The sequence below is a fragment of the Vanacampus margaritifer genome, chromosome 17 (assembly GCF_051991255.1).
Source record: "Vanacampus margaritifer isolate UIUO_Vmar chromosome 17, RoL_Vmar_1.0, whole genome shotgun sequence".
NCBI classification, from domain to species: domain Eukaryota; kingdom Metazoa; phylum Chordata; class Actinopteri; order Syngnathiformes; family Syngnathidae; genus Vanacampus; species Vanacampus margaritifer.
This window is the reverse complement of record NC_135448.1, coordinates 20,326,360-20,345,940: the sequence shown is the minus strand read 5'-3', so window position 1 is coordinate 20,345,940 and position 19,581 is coordinate 20,326,360. Positions and strand designations below refer to the sequence as shown.

The window sequence follows — 19,581 nt, the reverse complement described above, 5'->3', positions numbered from 1 at the left end:
CAATCTAAAGGCCAAAAGGAAGGGAAAGTCTTCTAACGTGGCGCGCGCGCGCGCGCGTGTGTCGGCACAGCTGGACAACACGCTGCGCCAGATCGACGGCGTGATCGGTCAGCTGATGAACGGCCTGAAGCAGATGAACCTCCATCGCTGCGTCAACGTCATCGTCGTGGGCGACCACGGTGAGGTGGCGCCCACCCCGCGGAGGCCACAGGTGAGGACGATGATGACCATGAAGGTGTGACCCCCCCGCAGGCATGGAGGAGGCGCACTGCGACCGCACCGAGTTCCTGAGCAGCTACCCGCTCAACATCGACGACATCACGCTCATCCCGGGCTCGCTGGGCAGGATACGGCCTCGAGACGCCAAGTCCCCCACGTGTGAGTCCCGCCGGCCCGCTTCACAAGTCCACTTCCTGTTCCTCTCTGCTTCTACCTACAATTATGGCTCTACTTCCTGTTGTACCCGGCTTGAGTTTCCTGCTCCACATCTACTACCTGCTAGAGGTGGAGAATCCAGGCCCGGACAGTTAAGAACCCTGCCCCAGCTTGGCTTTAGGCACCCGCTGCTCAGCCGCTGCTCAGCCGCTGCTCGGACTCAACCGGCAGGCTCGTTGATCTGTGGCAGGGTTTTTAACTTTCTCCACCTCTGACGTCTGCTCACCACACATTTACTATCTTCTCAGCTCAGCATCTACTTCCTGCTTACCTCAGTTTGAGTTGTGCAACTCGACGCATCTATTTCCTGTTGCGTTCCTTTTCCACTCTCGGCTTCTTCTTGTGATGCATCCACCTGGCTGGTGCTTTCTGCTACGCATGAACGTTCTGCTTGCTTAGCTTCTACTTCCTGCACCCTTTACACCTCCTACTTCCTGAAGACCCCCAACCCGTTCTCAGCGTTGCTGTGTTGACCCACAGATGACCCTCGGCAGGTGGTGGCCAACCTGACGGTGAGTAAAGAGCGCCCCCCTGTGAGCAGTTGTGGGTGGTGTCCGTGGCGTCAACCTTACGTTGGTTGCAGTGCAAGATGGCGACGCAGCACTTCACGCCGTACCTTAAGCAACACCTGCCCAAGAGACTCCATTATGCCAACAACCGCCGCATTGAGGACGTGCACCTGCTGATGGAGAGGAAGTGGCACGTTGCCAGGTAATGCCAACGTCACGTGTCACTTGCTAACCTTGGAAACACAAATGCCACCTGCGCCACATTTGTCCCGCGCCGCCTCCGCCTCACCCACTGACGTTACGTCGGTAGGAAAATGCCAGAAAAGATGCGGACGCGCTGCGGTTTCTTTGGTGACCACGGCTTCGACAACAAGATCACCAGCATGAGGGTGCGTTGACTTGATTTGTGGCGGCGCTTTTCCATGCGGGTCCTGACCCAGTTGCTGCTCCGCCTGTAGACCATCTTCATGGGACACGGGCCCAGCTTTCGCTTCCGTACTCAAGTGCCGGAGTTCGACAACATTGAGCTGTACAACGTCATGTGTGGTAAGTCACGCGCGTGCTAAAAGTGCACACACGTTAACGTGACTCCGCCCCTTCCTGCAATTACAGACCTTCTCGGCCTGAAGCCGGCGCCAAACAACGGGACGCACGGGAGCCTGAACGCCATGTTGAAGTCGCCGCCCTACCAGCCCGTCATGCCGGACGAAGTGACGCCGCCGGCACAGGATCAGGATGCGGCAGAAGCAGCGGCTGTCACCTTTGACCTCGGCTGCAGCTGCGATGACGAGGTCGGCCTGGGATGTGATGACATCCGCCGGGGAGGAGGGAGTGCCTCCACCCAAAAACGCCTTTTTCATCTTTGTGGTTGATTGCAGAACAAGGTGGAGAAGAATGTGGAGGCCTTCAGCCCCGCCCAAGACGGCTTCTACGACTACAGTACGTCCCCGATGACATCAGCGCTTATGCTGCCACCATTGGCAAATCCAGGCCCAGAAAGTAGTAACGCTGCCAACATTTGACTGTAGCCACTTTGACTCGACTGGCTCCCGGGGAGCTCCTTCACCTGCCGGTTGAGTCCAAGCACCTGTGGCAAACGCCACACTCTATCAGGGCTTTGACTTTTTGGGCCTGGATTTGCCACCCGCTTCACAACCCGACTGGGCCGCTAACGTCGCCACTACCGTCACTTGCATCATTCATAACCCCCAACGCCAGACCTCCAATCAAGCCAAATGTCCGCCCACATGTAACCTGAACCGTCGACCCGAATGCGTCACACCGAGCATGAACCCGTTGGTCGCCCCGAATGTTGCCTCCGGTCCAAGTCGCCACTTAGTTCACCCTTGACGTTGCTGCTTGAGCCACCCCAAAGTTGGCCTGTAATCCCATGACCCGAAACGTCACCCGTCATCACCCTTAACGTCCCAGCTGACCTCCCCTCTTGCGTCCCCGCCCAATAACATCAGCCCTAATGTGTCCCACAGACGCGACACAGCTGCCGTTCGGCCGGCCCGCCGTAATGTTTGACGCTGGTTACGCTTTGCTGCATCACTCCGACTTCATCAGCGCGTACAGCCGGCAGCTGGCCACGCCGCTGTGGACGTCCTTCACACTGACGCCGCAGGTACGCCGCCTTGGCTTGGCTGCAGGTAAAATGGCAAAGAGGATGAGCGGCTCAGGTAACGCCTTTGCCACGTGCCACCTTGCTAACTCTCATACAACCTTATAGCCTTAACGGCGAAAAGCGGGTGTGGCCTCGGGTGAACGTGACCAGGCTGTTTTTCCCCAGGAGGATGTGACTCCTCTTCCGGAGGGTTCCGCCGGCAGCCCGTGCCTGCGGATGGACCCGCGAGTGTCGGCCGCCCACAGCGCCAGCTGCAGTGCCTACGAGCAGAACCGCCTCCTTGGCTCCGGCTTCCTCTTCCCGCCTGGTAAACATGTGCAGCGAGGGCGGCGGCCATTTTGTGGTGGGACCCGTGTGCTGAGTCAGCTTGTTTCCTGTCCACAGAGTTGGCCTCATCGCCCGAGTCCAAATACGAGGCGTCGCTCATCACCAACACGGCGCCCATGTTTCCCGCCTTCACCAGTAAGTCACACGACGCCGTTGTCCCGCACACGCCGCCACGGTTAGGGATTTGTCTCCAAATACATCACGCAAATATATACGAGATGTTTTTGGAAAACATGCTAATGTTTGAGTGAACAATTTTGTGACAAATCTGGGCGCGCGGGACCGCACCGCGACGTCTCTGCAAGCCAGACAAAGGAGGCGCTGTCCTCCCCGGCAGGGAGCGTCTGACTGCGTCTTTGTGTGATGGTGTGACTCAGCACTTTTGGTCATGTGACGTGCGTCTGCCTGTGCCCGCAGGAGTGTGGCGTTACCTGCAGGGGGTGTTGCTTAGGCGTTACGCACAAGAGAACAACGGCATCAACGTCCTGGCGGGACCCGTCTTTGACTACAACTACGACGGCCGCCGAGACACCCTGGAGGAGATTGCCGAGTGAGTGTGTACGACTTTTGTAAGGGCCCACTTCCTGTGAGGGACGGGAAGCGGGCACCTAACGGCTGTGGCATGCAGGTGGTCCGCCAGCACGCCGCCCGTGCCCACCCACTACTTCACTGTGGTGACCAGCTGCCGCCAAGCCAACCAAACGCTGGACGAGTGCGACGGCGATCTGAGCGTCTTCTCCTTCCTGATTCCTCACCGAGAGGACAACAGTGAGACCTGCAAGGTGAGTTCCGCCGTCGGCTAACGCGTGCGTGCGTGCTGACCTGCTTCCTGCCTGCAGAGCAAAGACGACGAGCAGCTTTGGGTGGAACAGCTGCTGCAGCTTCACACGGCCCGGGTCCGCGACGTGGAGATAGTCACCGGGCTCGACCTCTACCGGGCCAACAACCAGAGCTACAGCGATGTCCTGAGCCTCAAGACGTACCTGCACACCTTTGAGACGGACGACTGACAAGCGAGCGGCTGGTACCTGACGACCCACAAATGCAGGACCGGCTGACACCAAACTTACTGGCACCCGAACAGCTCAAGACAGACAACCAGACCCAAGACAGAACCAAGCAGCAGACACCTGATGGCGAGACGCCTGACTGTGGTGTCACCTGACCCACTAACACACGACCAGCGGGCACCGGAGCCAGTGACACCCAAGCTACCGGCACCCAACCAGCTGACAGCTGAACAAAAGTCACGCCAGACCGACCAACATCCAAACGACGAGCTGGCTAACCACCAGACACCCGACTGACCAACTGACATCCAACCACCCGGCACAACCGATCGGCAACCTGCAGACACCCGACTTGCCGGCACCTGACCGAGAGACCAAACTGAGTGCGACCTTGAATTATTCTATTTTTTTGTGGGTGTTCCGTCAACATAAGCACGGGAACAAAACGAAAACAAACCTCAACCATTTCTGATTGAAGACCAAGTGGGTGTGGCTAAATACAGTGAATATAATGTGGACACACACACACACACACACACATCATTATGCTTCCACGCATGAACTGTTTGCTTGGCCCGCCATTCTCGGTTTGGGCCCGGGTGGCTCCCAAGTTTTGGGCTGCGTTTAGCTAACCTGGTCCGGCTCCAGCATCTTATTTAACACTCAAGCAAATAACCAAGCGCCAGTAAAGGACTTTGATATGAACTATTTTCTGGTTTCCAATTTGTCGGGCCTCGCCTTACACAAGAACACAAAACAAATGGCTCGTCTTTTCTGTCGTGAGTTCATTTTCATTCTGAAATGAGTTGATGACGCTTGTTGACGGCTGCTACATCATCAAAGTCTGAAATTGGGAGCTCAACATTTGAAAATGCGTTTGTCAAGGTCAAGAAAATCCAAATGTTGCCTGAAGATCGGTTTTTGCTTTGGAAGCGCAAACTTTTTTTCCCCATTGCTTGAACCTCATTATGAAAAGGGCACGGATTAGGGATGGAAGCGCACCCGCCATGGCGAGCATGCATGTTTTTGCAGGAGATGCTTCATTTCAGTTCATTTTTATTCCAGTTGTACTCATACATTTTCTTGTTGATATATGGAGTATTTGTTGAATTCAAGATAAAATCAAAAAAAGTCAAACGACTGATCTTCCAGCTAAGCTCAAATCCAAATGACAATGCTAATGTTAGCTGTGTGAAATTGGAAATAGTTTGCAGTTCCATCAAGTTTTCTCGGCGCTATGAGCTGGTCCACAAGTGTTGTTTTTTGTTTTTGTTTTCCGTCAGGCTTTTGTCCATTTAGGGCCGCCACAAACCACCACAACGGAAAGTTCTTTAGTGTTGCTTCAGAGCATTTTTGTTTCTATTTTATCTTGCTAACAAAAATGTTTTGTACTTCTTGGTTAGCTATTATAACCTTGGTCAGAAGCGACAGTCTCTTGTGGGAGGAGCTTGCAAATAAACTCATGAGATTCAGCCCAAAAAGGAGCGTACCTGATTGCCCGCATGGTCCCCTCTTGGTCGCCGAGGCCTCGATGGCCCTGTTGGTCCCCGAGGCCTCGATGGCCCTGTTGGTCCCCGAGGCCTCGATGGCCCTGTTGGTCCCCGAGGCCTCGATGGCCTGGTTAGTCCTGCTGGTCGTGCCGGTCCCGCACAGCTGTGTCCAACGAGGCAATCAGGCCTTAAGTAGCAGCGCAGCAGGCGGTCAAGCAGGTCGGCCGCTTGGAGTGATCCAGCAGAATGAGTTCAAGTTTACCTTTGGGGTAACGAAGGTCTTCCTTACCTTGCTTTCGTTTGCTGGCCCGATTTTCACTCTGGTCTTCTTGTACTTCCTGTGCTCAGGGTTGTGGTGCTCCGGCTGCTGTCGCTGCTGCTCTTTGGACGACATGCCTTTGGTGAGTTGTTGAGGTTCTGGCAGGCGGTACAAGACAAAAACCTTAGACAGACTTGCTGTATTGCTTCAAGTGTTTCTAGTCTCAACATTTGTACACAAAAGGCCTTTTCAGGCGGCAGATCAAATACAAAAGACGATTTTCATGGCAAATGTCAAAGTTGATGTGATCGACAACAAGTCCTTTTGAGACCCAAGTTGATGTCCGTCTCCAGCCTTGAATCGCTGGAGAGTCAAGTCTCCAGTCTGGCTCCTTGGACCAGGAGAAACTGGGCCATCCCAAACAAGTCTGCCCAAAGTTGACCTTTTTGTGTGATTCTAGTCTAATAGATGAGTTTTTAAAAAAGGTGCCCCCCGTCACATCTTATCGGTGTCTTGTCTGTTACCGCGATTGTTCTGAGTTGAGCGATGATGACCTCAACTTGACTTTTTTTTCATTTCTTCTTTTCTTGGAGCTTTTGGGCCCTACTTTGCTCCTCCGAGTTTCCCGCGCAGCCTGAAGGCTCATCAGAACCCTGCTGGCCAGCAAGCCTCAGTGCTGTCTGTCCTTGGACCCAAGTACCCCGGAAGTGCCTTGCAGCAGAACCGGATGTCTGCTGGAACCGGAAGTCATTTGGCTTTCTCTGGTAGGCGGGTGGATCAGGGGCCAGTGGGAAGCGCTCCCATTTACAGGCTTGACTCTGAGCAGCACCATCAAGGCAAAACCCCTCCAGACCAGCAGGAAGGTACAATCGTTTCCAGTCGGGGGATCCAGATGGTGGCTGCTGCGATGCCACCGAGGCCCCAACCAAAGTTGCAAAGTTATCAAGCAAAACCTTCACTGGTTCTGACCCCACTGGGGTATGAAAAGCAACCACAAGCTCGCTCAAGGTACAGCCTAAAACCAGCACAGGCGTCGCAGAGCTATGAAAAGCTGCCGCAGGACTTGAGGGGACCAAGATATGAAAAAGCACACGTTTTCCCAAGGTATGAACCTAAACTGCGACAGAGGTACAAAAAGCCACCACAGGTGCTAGCGATGCCTGACGCCAATCGTGCAGAGCTTCTGACATCACAGTGGTACGAGTCCAAACCGTCGCAGGCAATGGATAGGTATGAAAAACCAGCCCAGGTTCTAATGCCATCAAAATACCCAAAAGTGCCGCAAGCTCTGCCAAGGCACGACCACCCAAAACGGCTGCAGATGTATGAGCCACCACTAGAGGCGCCGCCGAGGTATGAAGCCAACCTCCCACAGAAGCTGATGTCGCCAAGTTATGACGCTGAACTGCCCCCAGTCCAGAGGCAGCCGAGCCCGAGAAGATTCCAAGCCAACTTGAGAGTTCCGGCTTTTGGGCTTCCTTCCTGGCAGTAGATGTGAGTTTTGTGCCAAGAAATGCAATTAGCCAAATGTTTTGATGCTAATGTTTCTCTTCTCATTGCAGGTTGTCGTTTTGGTCTTTGATGTTGAATAAACCACCAAGACTTGAAATCTTTTGCATCTTTTTATTGAATGACTTGAACACCAACATAGAAATAAATTACAAAAATCAAGATTTTCTTTTTCAGTACTTTTTTTTTTTTCTTCAGTACTATATTTTTTTTTCTTCTTCAGTACTATATATTTTTTTCTTCTTCAGTACTATATTTTTTTTCTTCATGGCTTTTGATTGGCAGCTGTGGGGCGGGTCTTGAGCTGCAGCAGCTCATGGAGTGGTCGCTGACTGTCCTGGTAGAAGTCCAGTCCTGTGATCCACTCCACATCACGCACTCGCGCTTGGTGGAACCAAATGTGATCTTCCACCCAAGAAGCTTCATCTTCGGCGCTCTGTTGAAGCAAAGCGGTTGAAAAGCGGACCAGCACCGAGCTTGGTGTGCTCAAGTGGCCGAGCAGCCTGACTTTGATCCTCGTGCTAATGTTGCTAGCTTGGAATGTTAAAAGAGGCTAGCGACTGCTGCTAATCAAGCCAACATGCTAGCAAACCACAGCATCATTTTGCTTCTCTGGCAGGAAGTGACGGCGCTCGCTACCTTGCAGTTCTCAGAGTTGTCGGGTCTGTGAGGCAGCAGGAAAGCCACGGCGTGCAACGGCCCGTCACATTCTGCCAACGCTCGGCTGGCGTTGCGGCAACTGGTCAGCACGGCAAAGTAATGGGTGGGCACCGACACGTTGCTCGGGCCCGCCCACCTGGATGAAAGCGCCAAGTCGTCAGAGGGCGTGGCCAGCGCTCACCTGAAGCCCGGTTCTGTGCGCGCCCACCACCAGTGACGAGAGGCCTGCTGCTTTTTTTTCTTCAATTATTAAATTGCAAATTCACAATTTCATAGATTGAAATTACATTCAAGCAATTAATAATAAAATATAATGAATGGGAAAAAAGTTGACTTTAGTACTTGGGATACATTTTGGATCAGCCTCATGATACATTCCAGCTAAAAAGTCAAACGGAAATCATTTTTTGTTTTGATAAATTGTTGATCCTGGTTCAATGGATTCGTTGTACATCCTCGCAGAGCGTCACGGGTACGACGAGCTGTTAGTGGTACGCAAAAGAATCCCTGAATGAGATGTTGAAAGTGTGCTTGGTGGTCCCCAAGCTTTTTCCCGCTTCAAGTCCACAAGGTTCGAGTGGCTTTGGGGCGGATTAATAAAAAGGCCACGACAGCAAACCCCCTGAGCACTTTTGATTGATGGTGACCTCGACGAGCAACAAATGAGTGACGCCACGTTTATGCAAGTCTATTATTTAGCGTCGTCCTTCTTTAGATGCGCCGACTTAACACGGCGCCGCAGAACAAACGGCGAGTCCACGATGAACGGACTCACGCAGACGCTGAAAATCAAGAGCGGCACCTCGCTCTGCTTTTCTTCTCGGTCACGGGCTCTTGCGTCATCATTCCACCCTCCCCCCGTTACTTTCCAAATATCTGTTTTTTTTTTTGTTGGACTCATTTCGCTAACTTTAGCAACTGCGCTACGCTAGCGACATCATTAGCATGTTGGCATGTCATCGTAACAGAGAAAATAAAATGCCTTCGTGCCTCGGCTAAGCACAGCAACTTTTTGCTTCTTTTATGTGCGCGGCCGGCCCGAGTGCAGTTTTTGGCTCGGCTCAACCTTTGACCCCCCTCACGTGGATTTTCCGACCTTTTTCTTTTTCGTTCAAACTATTGCATTCGTGGCTTTCGTGCCATCTTATGACATCATGCACGCTTTTTGTTGAAATATTAGTGAACAATGACAAGCTGCCGGAGACTCAAATGCTCAAAACCTCAACTAGCACCGCAACCAACCCACTCACTTTCTACGTAGAGGATCTTTTGACCACACCGTTTGAACACAATTGCCAAGAAAAAGAACCAACTTGGATTTTTTTTTAGGCCCTTGAACACGCTGAGCGCGCTACTCTGACCTGAAGAACGGATGTCAAAATGGCCGCTTCGACCTCTTCCATCAAACGATCAGTTGAGATTGCGTGTTTGAAATGTCCGCGCTCCATAAAAGTCTTCAAACAATTTGCGTAACGTCACAAGATGGTGCATCATTACTTCCACAAATTGGGTTTAAAAACAAAGCAACGTTCAAAGCATTTTGTCAAATCCGTGTGGGCGGAGTCAAACAAATATATCCACATGTGGATTCTGGAAGTGCGCTCCTCTCCTAATTTTGGCCCACGGGCCGGTACCCGTCGGCGGTTGGTTGCGGGAGCACCGCTTTAGCCTACCGTGGCTTCAACTTTGCTCCGGTCCGCTTGACCAGCATTTCAATTTCAAGTGCGGCAACTTTTATCACTTCTAAACGTAGTTTTTTCAAACCCGACGCTGCCACATTTGAACATTTCTCATTCCGGTGCTACTTCAAATACAAATAGATATGATGAAACTCTGAAAACAATTTGAATGACAATTATTTGGGATATCGTACATGTGGAAATGCTGGTTTGTTTTCAAAATGATTCCCGCTGATCTTACCGCCTGATGAGCTCGGGTTGGTCGTGGCGTCCGTCGTGGTCGTAGTCGAAAGCGGGGCCCGTCAGCACGTTGACGCCGTTGTAGGCGGCCGCGTACTTTTTGAGCAGCGTGCCGTGGAAGTAGGCCCAGATTCCTGAACCGGTCACAACATGATGCAAATATTAGAGCGGAAAGGCTCTTTAGTCTTGATCCTCCGCACAAAACCACTGATATTGCTGCAGCTTATGGAGACAATCGTGAAAGTGGCGTCACTAGGCAACGTGGCGGTGAAGGTTTGCACAGCAAAAAGAGCAAAATGTGCCGATGTCATTTCAGAGCCGCTCTGTTGAATTCATACCGTAGGCCGGCTCGTTCCTAACTCCGGCGTTAGCATTAGCATTAGCCAGCGTCATAGGGTGATAAGAATTGCTGTATTTTCAAAGAGCACCGGGGACGTTTCCAACCCAAGCACCCGTTACAGTTACGGGCGGCAGTGAAGCGGCTGGGGCAGAGTTGCGTACTGTGAAATTGGGGGTACATGGGCACCACGTGGCTGCTCAGCAGGGCGTCGTGCCGCTCCGCCTCCACCGGGGTCAGACCTGCAACACGACAACAAGGTCACGGGAGGTCACGGCGTAGCATCCGGCCGACGCCTACCGGGCGGGTACAGGAAGGCGCGGCGGAAGGCGCCGTAGTTGTCACAACGACGGCTGTCGGACGGGAGAATTCTGACGTCAGCCCGCAGGCAGTCGGACGGCGCCGGCGGCAGCGGCTCAGCGTTCGTCTACCAAAACAAAGAAAAACAATCCCACTGCAAGCGCTACTTCCCATATTTGGAAAAAGGATTTGTTATTTGCGTGTGCCAAGTTGCTGAGATTCCATAGACAGCAATGATTTGTACTTTGTTTCTACGGAAGCACGATGCTGCAACGCCAAAATCAGGATCCCGCGAATGTGGGACGTTTCACGCATCAAAGGTTTGAAATCGATCACGTTTGGATGCCAAATGCAACTTTTTCCCGTCGGCGCGTGGCAGCCATGCGCTCCGGTACATTTGGGCGTGTGCGCTTTGTTGCGGGTACTAATCAAGACACTTGCGCGGCTGGCAGTCGTACCGGCGCGTCCATGCTGAAGGAGCTCCACAGCGCCATCTTCAGGTCCAGGCTGTAGGCGCTGACAAAAGCCTGCTGGTGGAGGACGCAGTAGCGCTCATCGTGCCGCAGCCACCGAGGACGGCCCAACGTCAGGTGATTCTGCTGCGAGGCCGCCTCTGCGGGAACCAGAGCGGGACCGAGGCTCATTGGGAGAAAGGCAGAAGGCCGCAGACCGGCGCTGAAGGACACACGCGCGCCAGATGGGCTCACCTTCGGCAGACGTCATGTTGAGGCGGCGGTTGGCGGCCGTGACGCCGTCTTCGTTCTGAGGAGGACAACAAACAATGGTTACATTAAACATCACACAAACACGAGCAGTCTCAGGAACTGTCAACGTTTCCCAGTGTGACCGTTTCTGTCCCATTCTTGTTGCGGTCACTCATGGCAACTGTAACAAGACCACTCATGACAGTAACCAGAAAAGGGATGGAATCACTCCTGTGACCGTTCCAGAATCAGAAGCCGTTGCAGAAAACGGCAACAAGAGTGCACGCACCAAGCCAGGACAGGAACAGCCAAGCAGGTCTTGCGGCTGCAGACTGCTGAGGCGGCACTCGGCAGGCGCGCTCTGCTCCTGCGGGCGCAACGGCGAGTGGAAGGGCTGTCGCAGTATGTGGTTCAGACTGCCGTGCGTCCCGTTGTTGGCGGCCGGCGAGATCTGCAGCACGTCTGCGGTCACAAGGGTCAAAAGGTTCACACCGTCAAAAGGCTACAAAAGGCGGCGGTTGCGCAGACTGACCGCACATGAGGTTGTAGAGTTCGATGTTGGCGAAGGGTTCCACTTGGGTGCGGGAGGCAAACTTTGGCCCGTGAGCGACAAACATGGCCTTGCGGGACGCAGCAAAGCCACAATGTTAGCATGTGATCCTAGCGTGCCAGCTTAGCGGGGGGGGGCCTCACGTGCATGCTGGCCACGTCGTTGTCGTAGCCGTGCTGGCCGCCGGAGCAGAAGCGCAGCGAGCCCGGAAGCCTGAAAGCAAAGCGGAGCGGCGCTGCAGGAACAGGCGCGGGGGAGGAAGGCTGGTCCTGCCGCTTACCTCTCCAGCAGCCATTTGGGCTCCACCAGCACGTTGACGTCTTCGATGCGCCGGCTGTTGGCAAAGTGAAGGCGTTTGGGCAGGTGCCACTTCAGGTACGGCCGCAGCTTCTGCGCGGCGCGTTGGCACTGAAATGCCGACCGACCACAACATGGCACGCTCATCATCATATCGGATGCAGAACACGTGCAGGCTTACCGTCATGTTGGCCACAAGTCCGGCGGCATCCGCTGAAACACACACACAAGTTACTGATCCTGCTACTTTTTAGAGTTGGTCTTTTTGGTTGTGTTCCTGCTACGGTCACTCATTAGAGCTCGTGTTACTGCCTGGTTCTGTTCCCGTTACTGTTCCTGTCACAGTCTAGTCGGGCTGTGCACAAATGTGTGGAGCTTCCAGGAAGATATTTTAGAGTGAAAAGTAGTTTGCATAGACTTTTGGTACACTCCGATGTGTTTTTTGTTTTTTTTTGAAAGGGAACCCGAGGCCTGCTAAAGCACTTTGGACAACATTTAAAGCCCAATATTAGTGCACTTCATTGACCATTAGGATCAAATAGAATGGTTTTCCCTTTTTGGCAAAAGTACAATTGGTAACCCGTTGCAGTCGATTTGCTGCTTAAAAAGGGTCAACCAATGGCAACACGGGGCTTCAGGCGTGCGGGACGAGTTGGAGCGGGCTTCCCCAATCGGGGTCGCGGAGGGACGGCGTCCTGCAGGTTGTCTCCGTTTGTAACGATGGAGCTCGCTGACGAGCCGATGCTGTGAATCAGGAAAACCTGCAGGACTGCGGCCCCCCCACCCACGAGTTGGAGTTACTGCTTCGCTTCCGGTTCCTGTTCCTGCTACTGGTTAGGTTGAGTGAGATTGTGGCCGTCAGAGCGAGAATTTGTGAGGCCGCAACGGAATCGTTCCAAGTTTCCCACACTCACAGTGCGCGTCCCTGTTGGTGTTCCGGATGCGTCCGAAGGGTCCCTCGGTCACCACGTAGTCGCTGGTGTCCCCCAGAAACTCCTGCAGGTTTTCCTTCCTGTCGCAGCTGGTCTCCTCCATGCCTGTCGGCACACGCGGCAAAGCTACTTCCTGCCTGGCCGCGGTCGACGGTTGCGGCGCTTACCGTGATCGGCGACCACCATGACGTTGACGCATCGGTGAAGTCCCATCTGCTTGAGTCCGTTCATCAGCTGACCCATCATCTTGTCCACGCCTTTTATGGACTGCGCCACCTGCACAAGAGTCACATGTGACGGTTCAAGTCAAGTGGAGAAGTTCTTCGATTGGCAAGCAGACTGCTTTGGTTTGTTGAAAAGCCTTCAGCAAGAATCCAAAAGGCTTCTCCGCTTGCAAATGTTGACAAAGTTTGCTCTTCTTGCGGCCAAACAGACGAGCCGACGGCCGCTTGGGACTCCGCGGCTCAAATTTCCAACTGAAGAAGCTTTTGGAACCAAAACGTCTTCCAGCAACTACAAGAGTCCGCTTGCCTTTGCACTTGATAATCGTGACAATCCGCACAGACTGTAGTGACCCGCCACACACCAGGCGCTTGATTTGGACGTACCCCCCCGCTGACGGGACCGAAGCGGTGTCCCGATTTGTCAGGTTCTTCCAGGTAGAGTGTGTAGAAGTCCGGCCTGGAGGAGAAGGGACGGCGCATGACAAAGCGGCCGGCAGGTTTTGGGACTTACTTGGAGTGGACTCACCTTTGCTGGTCTGGCAGCTGGAGCCACTTCAACACCGTCAGCACTCGCTCCTCAAACGGGACCTTCCTGCAGGAACCAAACGCACAGGGTGAGCTCGCCGTCCGTCCGTCCGTCCGTCCTTAAGACTCTCGTACCCGTCGTACGGCCGGTAGATGTCCGGGAAGCTGCCATTTAGTTTCACGTCCGATCCGGGCCAGAAGAAGGTTCCGGACTTCAGCCCCTGGTACTTTGCCGTGTGCCAAATCTGCAGAGCAAATGCAGCTGCTATCGCGCTCGGTCCGTCAGCCGCCACCCATCGGGTCCACTCACCGGCTGTCCCAGGTACCAGGCCGGGTTCTCCTTCTCCGGACCCGACAGCGTGAAAATGGCGTCCATCACCGGATCGTACATCACGTTGTCAATCAAACCGTTGGACTCGGGGTACAAGCCCTGGCGGGTGGGGGCGGAGCTTACTGTAACCTTGCCCATGTGCGTGCAAGCGTGTTTTGTGTGTTACCGTGACGATGCTGTAGTGGTTGGGGAAGGTCTTGCTGGGAAAAGCCGACTGCATGTATGGCGTTGACGTTCCACATTTGCCTGAAAAGAAAAAAGGCATCTGATGCTCTTCAACATGCGTGACGGCAAAACGCCACCTCGCTGGCATGCCAACGTTTTTGGAAGACTGGTGCCAAGATGGTGGACATTCGGTCCTACTAGCGCCCCCCCCCCTGCCAAACAAGAAAGTTCTTCTTGGAGATTTTGGCCTCCATCGTTTCCAAATGGCAGCTGGAACTCAATCTACTCTTCAGGTTGGAGGTTCAAGACGCACCTCAAACAAAAGTGTTGCATTGCGGATTTGTTTTGACTTTCCTTCAAGATTTCAAAAGTCACACCAAAGGAAAAGGAACGTCAACGTCCAACATTTTCATCCGTCAGCCAAGACTGAAACGCGACACGCACGTTGGCCATCACATCCGACGTCTGCCCGAGTCGTTCGGAACCGGACTTGAGGTGGGACTGTTGGAGGCTCGCGACGACGTCAAAAAAGGCAAAACTAAACCAATTTGCTGGACTGGAAAATGGCGTCAACTGGGACTTTTGGCGGTTTCATGCACGTTATTGGTCAGATTTTGCACCAGCACAAAGTCAAGACTGCAGTCGTCATCGTCTTTCCACACAGGTGAGCATTTTTCAAGGTGGTCTTCCTGACCCGTTAGGGACTGGATTGTCCAAACAGATCCACTTGCAACACCCCTCCGACAGGACAAAAACCGCCGATGGCTTATGTTGGCCATGAGAAAGTGTTTGCATCACTCACGCAGTTTGCTGAGGACGGGGACGAGCGCGCTCCACAGCTGCAGGTAGTCGGCTCGCAGGCCGTCCAGAGACACCAGAAGCAGCGGCTGGCGGCGGAAGCTAGCACCAACACAACGCGGTCACAAACGCATCCTGCCTGAGAATGTGTGTGCGTGCGCCCTGGTCTTTGCTACATTGCGGGGCCCATACACGCGCACGCGTGTTTTCCCAGGTTTAACTACCATTGTGGGGACCAACTTTTAATTGTGGGGCCAGTTTAGGTTTGAATTGGGTTACGGTTGAGGTTAGGGGAAGGAATGGGGGTAGGCAATCAACTTTGATGGTTGGTTAGGGGGAGGGGCTAGGAAATGCATCATGTCACTGAGATGGCCCCACGATGACACAAAGACAAGCGTGTGTGTGTGTGTGTGTGTGTGTGGTACCCTGGTGGACAAATGGCGTGTGACAGGTCGTCGCACTCGTCCTCCACCCACTCGCTTTGTCCTGCAACACACACAAGTCACATGTTGGAGCGCCGTCCCGGCAGGCTTTGGCGGCGTCTCACCCTGGCAGACGTGCCGGTAGTTGCTGCAGCAGTCAACATTTGCAGCGCAGTCGTCGGAACAGTGACACCTGCTGGTGGGCAGCCTGGTCTCGCCGCAGCGCAGACGAGTGCACTCCCACAGTTCGCCTGCGCGCACACGCACGCACGCACGCACGTCAGTCGCTCCCGCTCACGGAAGGGGCTCCGCTCGTCTCTTACCGGGGGCTTTGCACAGGTCGTGGTAGTCATGGCAACAGGTGGCGCTGTCCTGGCAGGCGGCGTCGCATCTGCAGCCGGGGACGTCGCCGTCGTACGGCTGATAGCAGCGATTCCTGCATGACGTCTGCGGCGCCTCTAGGGGGCCAAAACGTCGCAGGACTTGAAGCAAAGTCAAACATCGGCGGCGGCATGCCCATATTTGCGGGAAGGACATTTTTCTTCATGACATCATTGGTGAGACGATTCCATTTTGGATGACACAACTGCACATCTGCAGAAAGCTAACGTAGCGCTAGCTAACGGGAGCGTCACCGCTAGCTGCTTTCGATTGGGAGCGGGAGGAAAATCTTTCGCTAAATGCTAACAAAATACACTACGCTACAATAAAGCTAGGGCTAGTTAGCAGCCAGCCATCGCTACGTCTTCATTGTCTCACTTTCGCGTCACTCAACGGGCACAAAAATAATCCTCACATGAAGCATATCGAGTTTGTTGCCTCCAAAAATGTGCTGCCTGGATATTATTTGTTCAACCTTTGCTACGTTTGAGCTGACGTTCATTAGCTACATGGCAATCATGTGGCAGCAATCAAGTTGTTAAAAAAAAAAAAGTTGTGCTCCAAGATGGTTTTTATTTGATGACTCAACGTTTAGCGCCCAAAATAAAGATCCTTATCTGGTGGTGAGGGAAGAATTGCAAATGCTTGTAATCTTTCCCGACTCGTTAAGTCTTCGCCAATTGGATTTGGAGACGACCTTTTACTTAGCTGGAAAACCAAATGAAAAAAGCGAGAGTGAATGATTGCCAACGGGGAAAAACTCTTCAAACACTTGAAAGACTTTCTGCTTTTGTGTATTCAGTCGTCCTGCGTCACCGTGACAACAACACCCGTAGCATGAAAGCCGCTGTGTGTGTGTGTGTGTGTGTGTGCGCGCTACCTAGGTCACGACACGCCCGCAGCTCCAGACCCAGTCCCAGTCCGAGGCCCAAGATCAGCGTCAGCAGAGACACGGACAAGACGACCACCTGACACAAACGACAAACCAACATGAAATCGTCACAAAATTCAATGATCACAACACATGTCAAAAACAAACAAACAAGACGACCGATCGGGCAAACGCTGCCCACGTTGGTTGAGAGTTTCTCACCCATTGGCTTCAAAAATGTCATCCACAGAAAAAGGAGTGCGAGGCATGCAGTACCACACGTCCCCAGCAGAGGCTCCCTGGATGGTTGAGGCTAATATTTGGGCTTCGGTCATGTTATCATTTTTTATGAAAAAGTGGTAGAAGCAGAAGCGTGCCTTCACAAGACAGCGCATCGTTCAAGCCACCCACAAAATAGTGCCACAAAAAACAAATAAATAATGCTTTGAAGCCGTGTGGGCGGAGTCAAATGTTTAGGCCCAGCCCATGTTGAGCCGCGCCTCCAACTGGACTCTGCGGCCAGGACTTCCTCAATTGGACCCTTCCAAGCCCCGCACGAGCCTGCTAAGCCCCCCCAAAATAAATACAATAAATATAAACTGGTGTTATCAAAGGAAGAGGACAATCTTTTGTTGCTTCAAGTTGGAGCGGTTTTGCGCCGCAGATCTTCTTCTCGAGACATTTTGCAAGGTCGCACCGAGCTCCCAAACGCAGACATGTGCGCAAACCTGTTCAAAAGCACATCGCTTCCAAAAAGTGGAGCCCACCCACGGACGCCGTGCCATACTTACAAGCTGCGGCGTCATCGGAACAACTTTCTCTTCAAGTGGACAGCAGCAAACCTTTTTTTGCTTGGAAAAAGCCTCCTAGAACAGCTGAACCTTATTTGCGGTTAATGAGAGGCCCGTTAAACGGTGGCAGGTGCGTTGACTCCCAAGCAACAGGCGTTTGAATGCGATTGGCCGACCTTGAGCAGGGCCACGCCCCCTGAGAGAGGGCACAAGTTGGAAGTCACTGGCTACATTTACTCCATTACATTCCCACAAGTTACTTTTCCATCACTTGTCAAAATCGCTATCATGCCACTTGTACTCAAGTATTTTGGTTTCAGAGTACTTTTACTCCATTACATTGAGCTGCATTCCACTCACGTTTATTTTGCTTTGTGTCACATGACCACGTTCCATTTGTTTTCAATTGCGTTGTGTAGGTCAAAGGTCACGTCGAAGACTTCTGAAGCGAGTCATCTTTGTCTCCATTACAAAAATCTGACATTTCCACACGGGTGTGCAGACTTTTTCTAGCCACTGCTGATCTTTTGAGCGCCCGCGTTTGCAAAGGCCTTCCCTCAGAGAATTGATGGCGCGGCCTGATGTGGGATGCCTTGGATTCTTTTTTGTCCATTGGCTTAAGTAGGAAAAAGCAATTCCTGTTTTGTTTTGTTTTGGCGCTCACGCACACAAACACGCACACACCGACACGGTCTCCCAGGCGGGGAAGCGAACCCACGCCAACCTGCATCGTAGGCACGTGGCGGTAGAAAAATTCCTGTCGATGCTGATCCAAGTTGACGGCGCGTCACCGTGGCAACGGCGTGTCGAGTTTTCTCACGGGTAGAAAACGAGCAACTCACCAGGACGATCTGCTTCTTCTTCTTCTGTGGTGCCTTCATGGCAGCGATGATGAGCGGCAGGGAAACGATGCAATCGCTGACGAGACGGCGAGCAAGGATGGCGACCGGCAGCGGGCGGGCGGGCCGGCGACCTCTGGACTGCGCAGGCGTGACCTCAGTCACTGATTAGCAGAAGTTGCAGATAAGCTGCCACTTGATAACGTAGCCGTGATGTCACTTCCTGCTCAGGGAACCTGCTCGCCCTAATAAAGTGACCGGCTCGTGTGATGTGCCAGCCTGAGCTTGATGCCGACCGAGCGCACACACACGCGCACGCACACACACACACACACACACACACGAATGCAGCCAACAAAGATGTCATCAACAAGCCTATCAGCAATAATAAAAAACAATTGAAGAGCGCGAGGACGTCAAGTGCAATCAAAAGATGAGACAAGATAAACAAGACCAATCCTCATGAGGCCCCCACCAGCTGAGATTCCAGCCACACTCAGGATTGGTCGCCAGTCAATCGAAGCTCACGGAGACAAACGGACTGATGATGATTGACGACTACTTGAAAAGTCCGGAGGTTCCGAATGCAACATTGACTCATTCTCGACTCTTTAATCACCATCACAGGGTTTTTTTTTTTTTTGGGGGGGGGGGGGGGGGTCAATTTAGTGGGGATGATGTTAGTTATCAATCTATCAATATTTGATTTATAAAACAACTTTGATGGAGGGGGAGAAAAAGTAAAAAGTCCAGACATTAACATGTCTTCTTCTCTTTCTTTTTTTTTTTTTATTATTATTTTACATTTATTAAGTTTTGAATTGTTGGATTATAGCACATGCTCGATCTATGTCACTTCCTGTTCCCTCGCTCTAATCGGTCCCCCGAACAACATGAAGACAAACTTAACAATACTATTGTTACAGTATCAAGCGCTCCAATTGAGGTTAGCTGTAAATTTAAGTACTGAAAACGAAGAAGAATTACACACAGTGCACACTTAAATGCAAACGCACTTTGCTGAGCTTGTTTCCCGAATGTAGCTAGCTCAAGGCTAACGCACAATGGAAAGCGCCATTGACTCGCTAATGCTAATTAGCGCGCTACTCGCGGCACTTTTATCACTCAGAAGAACGGCTATTCACACAAAAAGGCTTCAGGAATGAATACAGAGAAGCATGTTGACGTCACTCACCGGCATATGCTCTTCCTACACCGCAAAAACAAAACAAAACCACATTTTATTGGCATAACTTGGTCGTGACTTTTTTTCTTCTATTCTCCAACGTGGTTACGACTTCACACAACGTATCAGAAGGCGCGGAACCACACCGCCCTCAAGTGTCCAAATTGTGTACCACATGAACAG

The 19,581-nt window shown here is 52.5% G+C and overlaps 3 protein-coding genes across 11 annotated transcripts in view; 1 reads left to right on the top strand and 2 right to left on the bottom strand.

Annotated features, from left to right (window-relative positions):
• Nucleotides 1-6,252, bottom strand: part of LOC144037341 (uncharacterized) — a 12,267-nt gene extending 6,015 nt beyond the window's left edge. Inside the window, exons 1-2 of one of the 2 annotated variants that reach the window (XM_077548754.1) lie at nucleotides 5,688-6,252; nucleotides 5,399-5,561 (exon numbers count right to left, since the gene is read on the bottom strand). In XM_077548754.1, coding sequence (XP_077404880.1) covers nucleotides 5,399-5,561; nucleotides 5,688-5,792 — 268 coding nt within the window. In that variant the 5' untranslated portion in view covers nucleotides 5,793-6,252. Of the gene's footprint in view, nucleotides 1-5,267; nucleotides 5,562-5,687 lie in introns of those variants that run through there. The other variant, XM_077548753.1, reaches the window with a different exon arrangement.
• The window catches only part of LOC144037338 (autotaxin-like), a 10,497-nt gene extending 3,169 nt beyond the window's left edge, over nucleotides 1-7,328 (top strand). Inside the window, exons 12-28 of the mRNA XM_077548748.1 lie at nucleotides 71-179; nucleotides 253-378; nucleotides 916-947; nucleotides 1,019-1,146; nucleotides 1,255-1,333; nucleotides 1,403-1,490; nucleotides 1,557-1,735; nucleotides 1,823-1,883; nucleotides 2,432-2,571; nucleotides 2,737-2,878; nucleotides 2,956-3,033; nucleotides 3,316-3,448; nucleotides 3,527-3,680; nucleotides 3,738-5,667; nucleotides 5,747-5,799; nucleotides 6,251-7,151; nucleotides 7,220-7,328. Coding sequence (XP_077404874.1) covers nucleotides 71-179; nucleotides 253-378; nucleotides 916-947; nucleotides 1,019-1,146; nucleotides 1,255-1,333; nucleotides 1,403-1,490; nucleotides 1,557-1,735; nucleotides 1,823-1,883; nucleotides 2,432-2,571; nucleotides 2,737-2,878; nucleotides 2,956-3,033; nucleotides 3,316-3,448; nucleotides 3,527-3,680; nucleotides 3,738-3,908 — 1,620 coding nt within the window. The 3' untranslated portion in view covers nucleotides 3,909-5,667; nucleotides 5,747-5,799; nucleotides 6,251-7,151; nucleotides 7,220-7,328. The remainder of the gene's footprint in view (nucleotides 1-70; nucleotides 180-252; nucleotides 379-915; nucleotides 948-1,018; nucleotides 1,147-1,254; nucleotides 1,334-1,402; nucleotides 1,491-1,556; nucleotides 1,736-1,822; nucleotides 1,884-2,431; nucleotides 2,572-2,736; nucleotides 2,879-2,955; nucleotides 3,034-3,315; nucleotides 3,449-3,526; nucleotides 3,681-3,737; nucleotides 5,668-5,746; nucleotides 5,800-6,250; nucleotides 7,152-7,219) is intronic.
• On the bottom strand, nucleotides 7,267-19,581 carry LOC144037336 (venom phosphodiesterase CdcPDE). Of its 8 annotated transcripts, none has more exons than XM_077548746.1 (26): nucleotides 19,408-19,581; nucleotides 18,216-18,496; nucleotides 16,592-16,679; nucleotides 15,654-15,788; nucleotides 15,456-15,581; nucleotides 15,334-15,394; nucleotides 14,913-15,010; nucleotides 14,112-14,191; nucleotides 13,925-14,044; nucleotides 13,750-13,859; nucleotides 13,616-13,681; nucleotides 13,452-13,546; nucleotides 13,033-13,141; nucleotides 12,848-12,970; nucleotides 12,115-12,146; nucleotides 11,917-11,970; nucleotides 11,780-11,849; nucleotides 11,624-11,706; nucleotides 11,376-11,548; nucleotides 11,090-11,144; nucleotides 10,841-10,995; nucleotides 10,383-10,509; nucleotides 10,247-10,324; nucleotides 9,747-9,879; nucleotides 7,806-7,962; nucleotides 7,267-7,602 (listed from the first exon to the last, which is right to left on the bottom strand). In XM_077548746.1, exons 2-26 carry the CDS (start codon nucleotides 18,252-18,254, stop codon nucleotides 7,432-7,434), a joined length of 2,538 nt encoding a protein of 845 aa, XP_077404872.1. In that variant the 5' UTR covers nucleotides 18,255-18,496; nucleotides 19,408-19,581; the 3' UTR covers nucleotides 7,267-7,431. The 8 variants fall into 8 exon arrangements, 7 of the variants coding, with proteins under 7 accessions (XP_077404872.1, XP_077404867.1, XP_077404869.1 ...); XM_077548741.1 differs by having other exon boundaries at nucleotides 11,619-11,706; nucleotides 11,917-12,044; nucleotides 13,474-13,546; nucleotides 19,408-19,568; XM_077548743.1 differs by having other exon boundaries at nucleotides 11,619-11,706; nucleotides 11,917-12,044; nucleotides 13,474-13,546; nucleotides 18,216-18,491; nucleotides 19,408-19,568.

Excerpts from the sequence above, each read along its gene's own strand:
- LOC144037336 (XM_077548741.1), bottom strand. The coding sequence starts at position 18,254 with ATGAAGGCACCACAGAAGAAGAAGAAGCAGATCGTCCTG. Across the intron at positions 15,789-16,591 it reads GCGGGCGTGTCGTGACCTAG|AGGCGCCGCAGACGTCATGC; the intron begins GTAGCGCGCACA and ends TTGGCCCCCTAG. Across the intron at positions 11,145-11,375 it reads GCTGTTCCTGTCCTGGCTTG|AACGAAGACGGCGTCACGGC; the intron begins GTGCGTGCACTC and ends TGTCCTCCTCAG.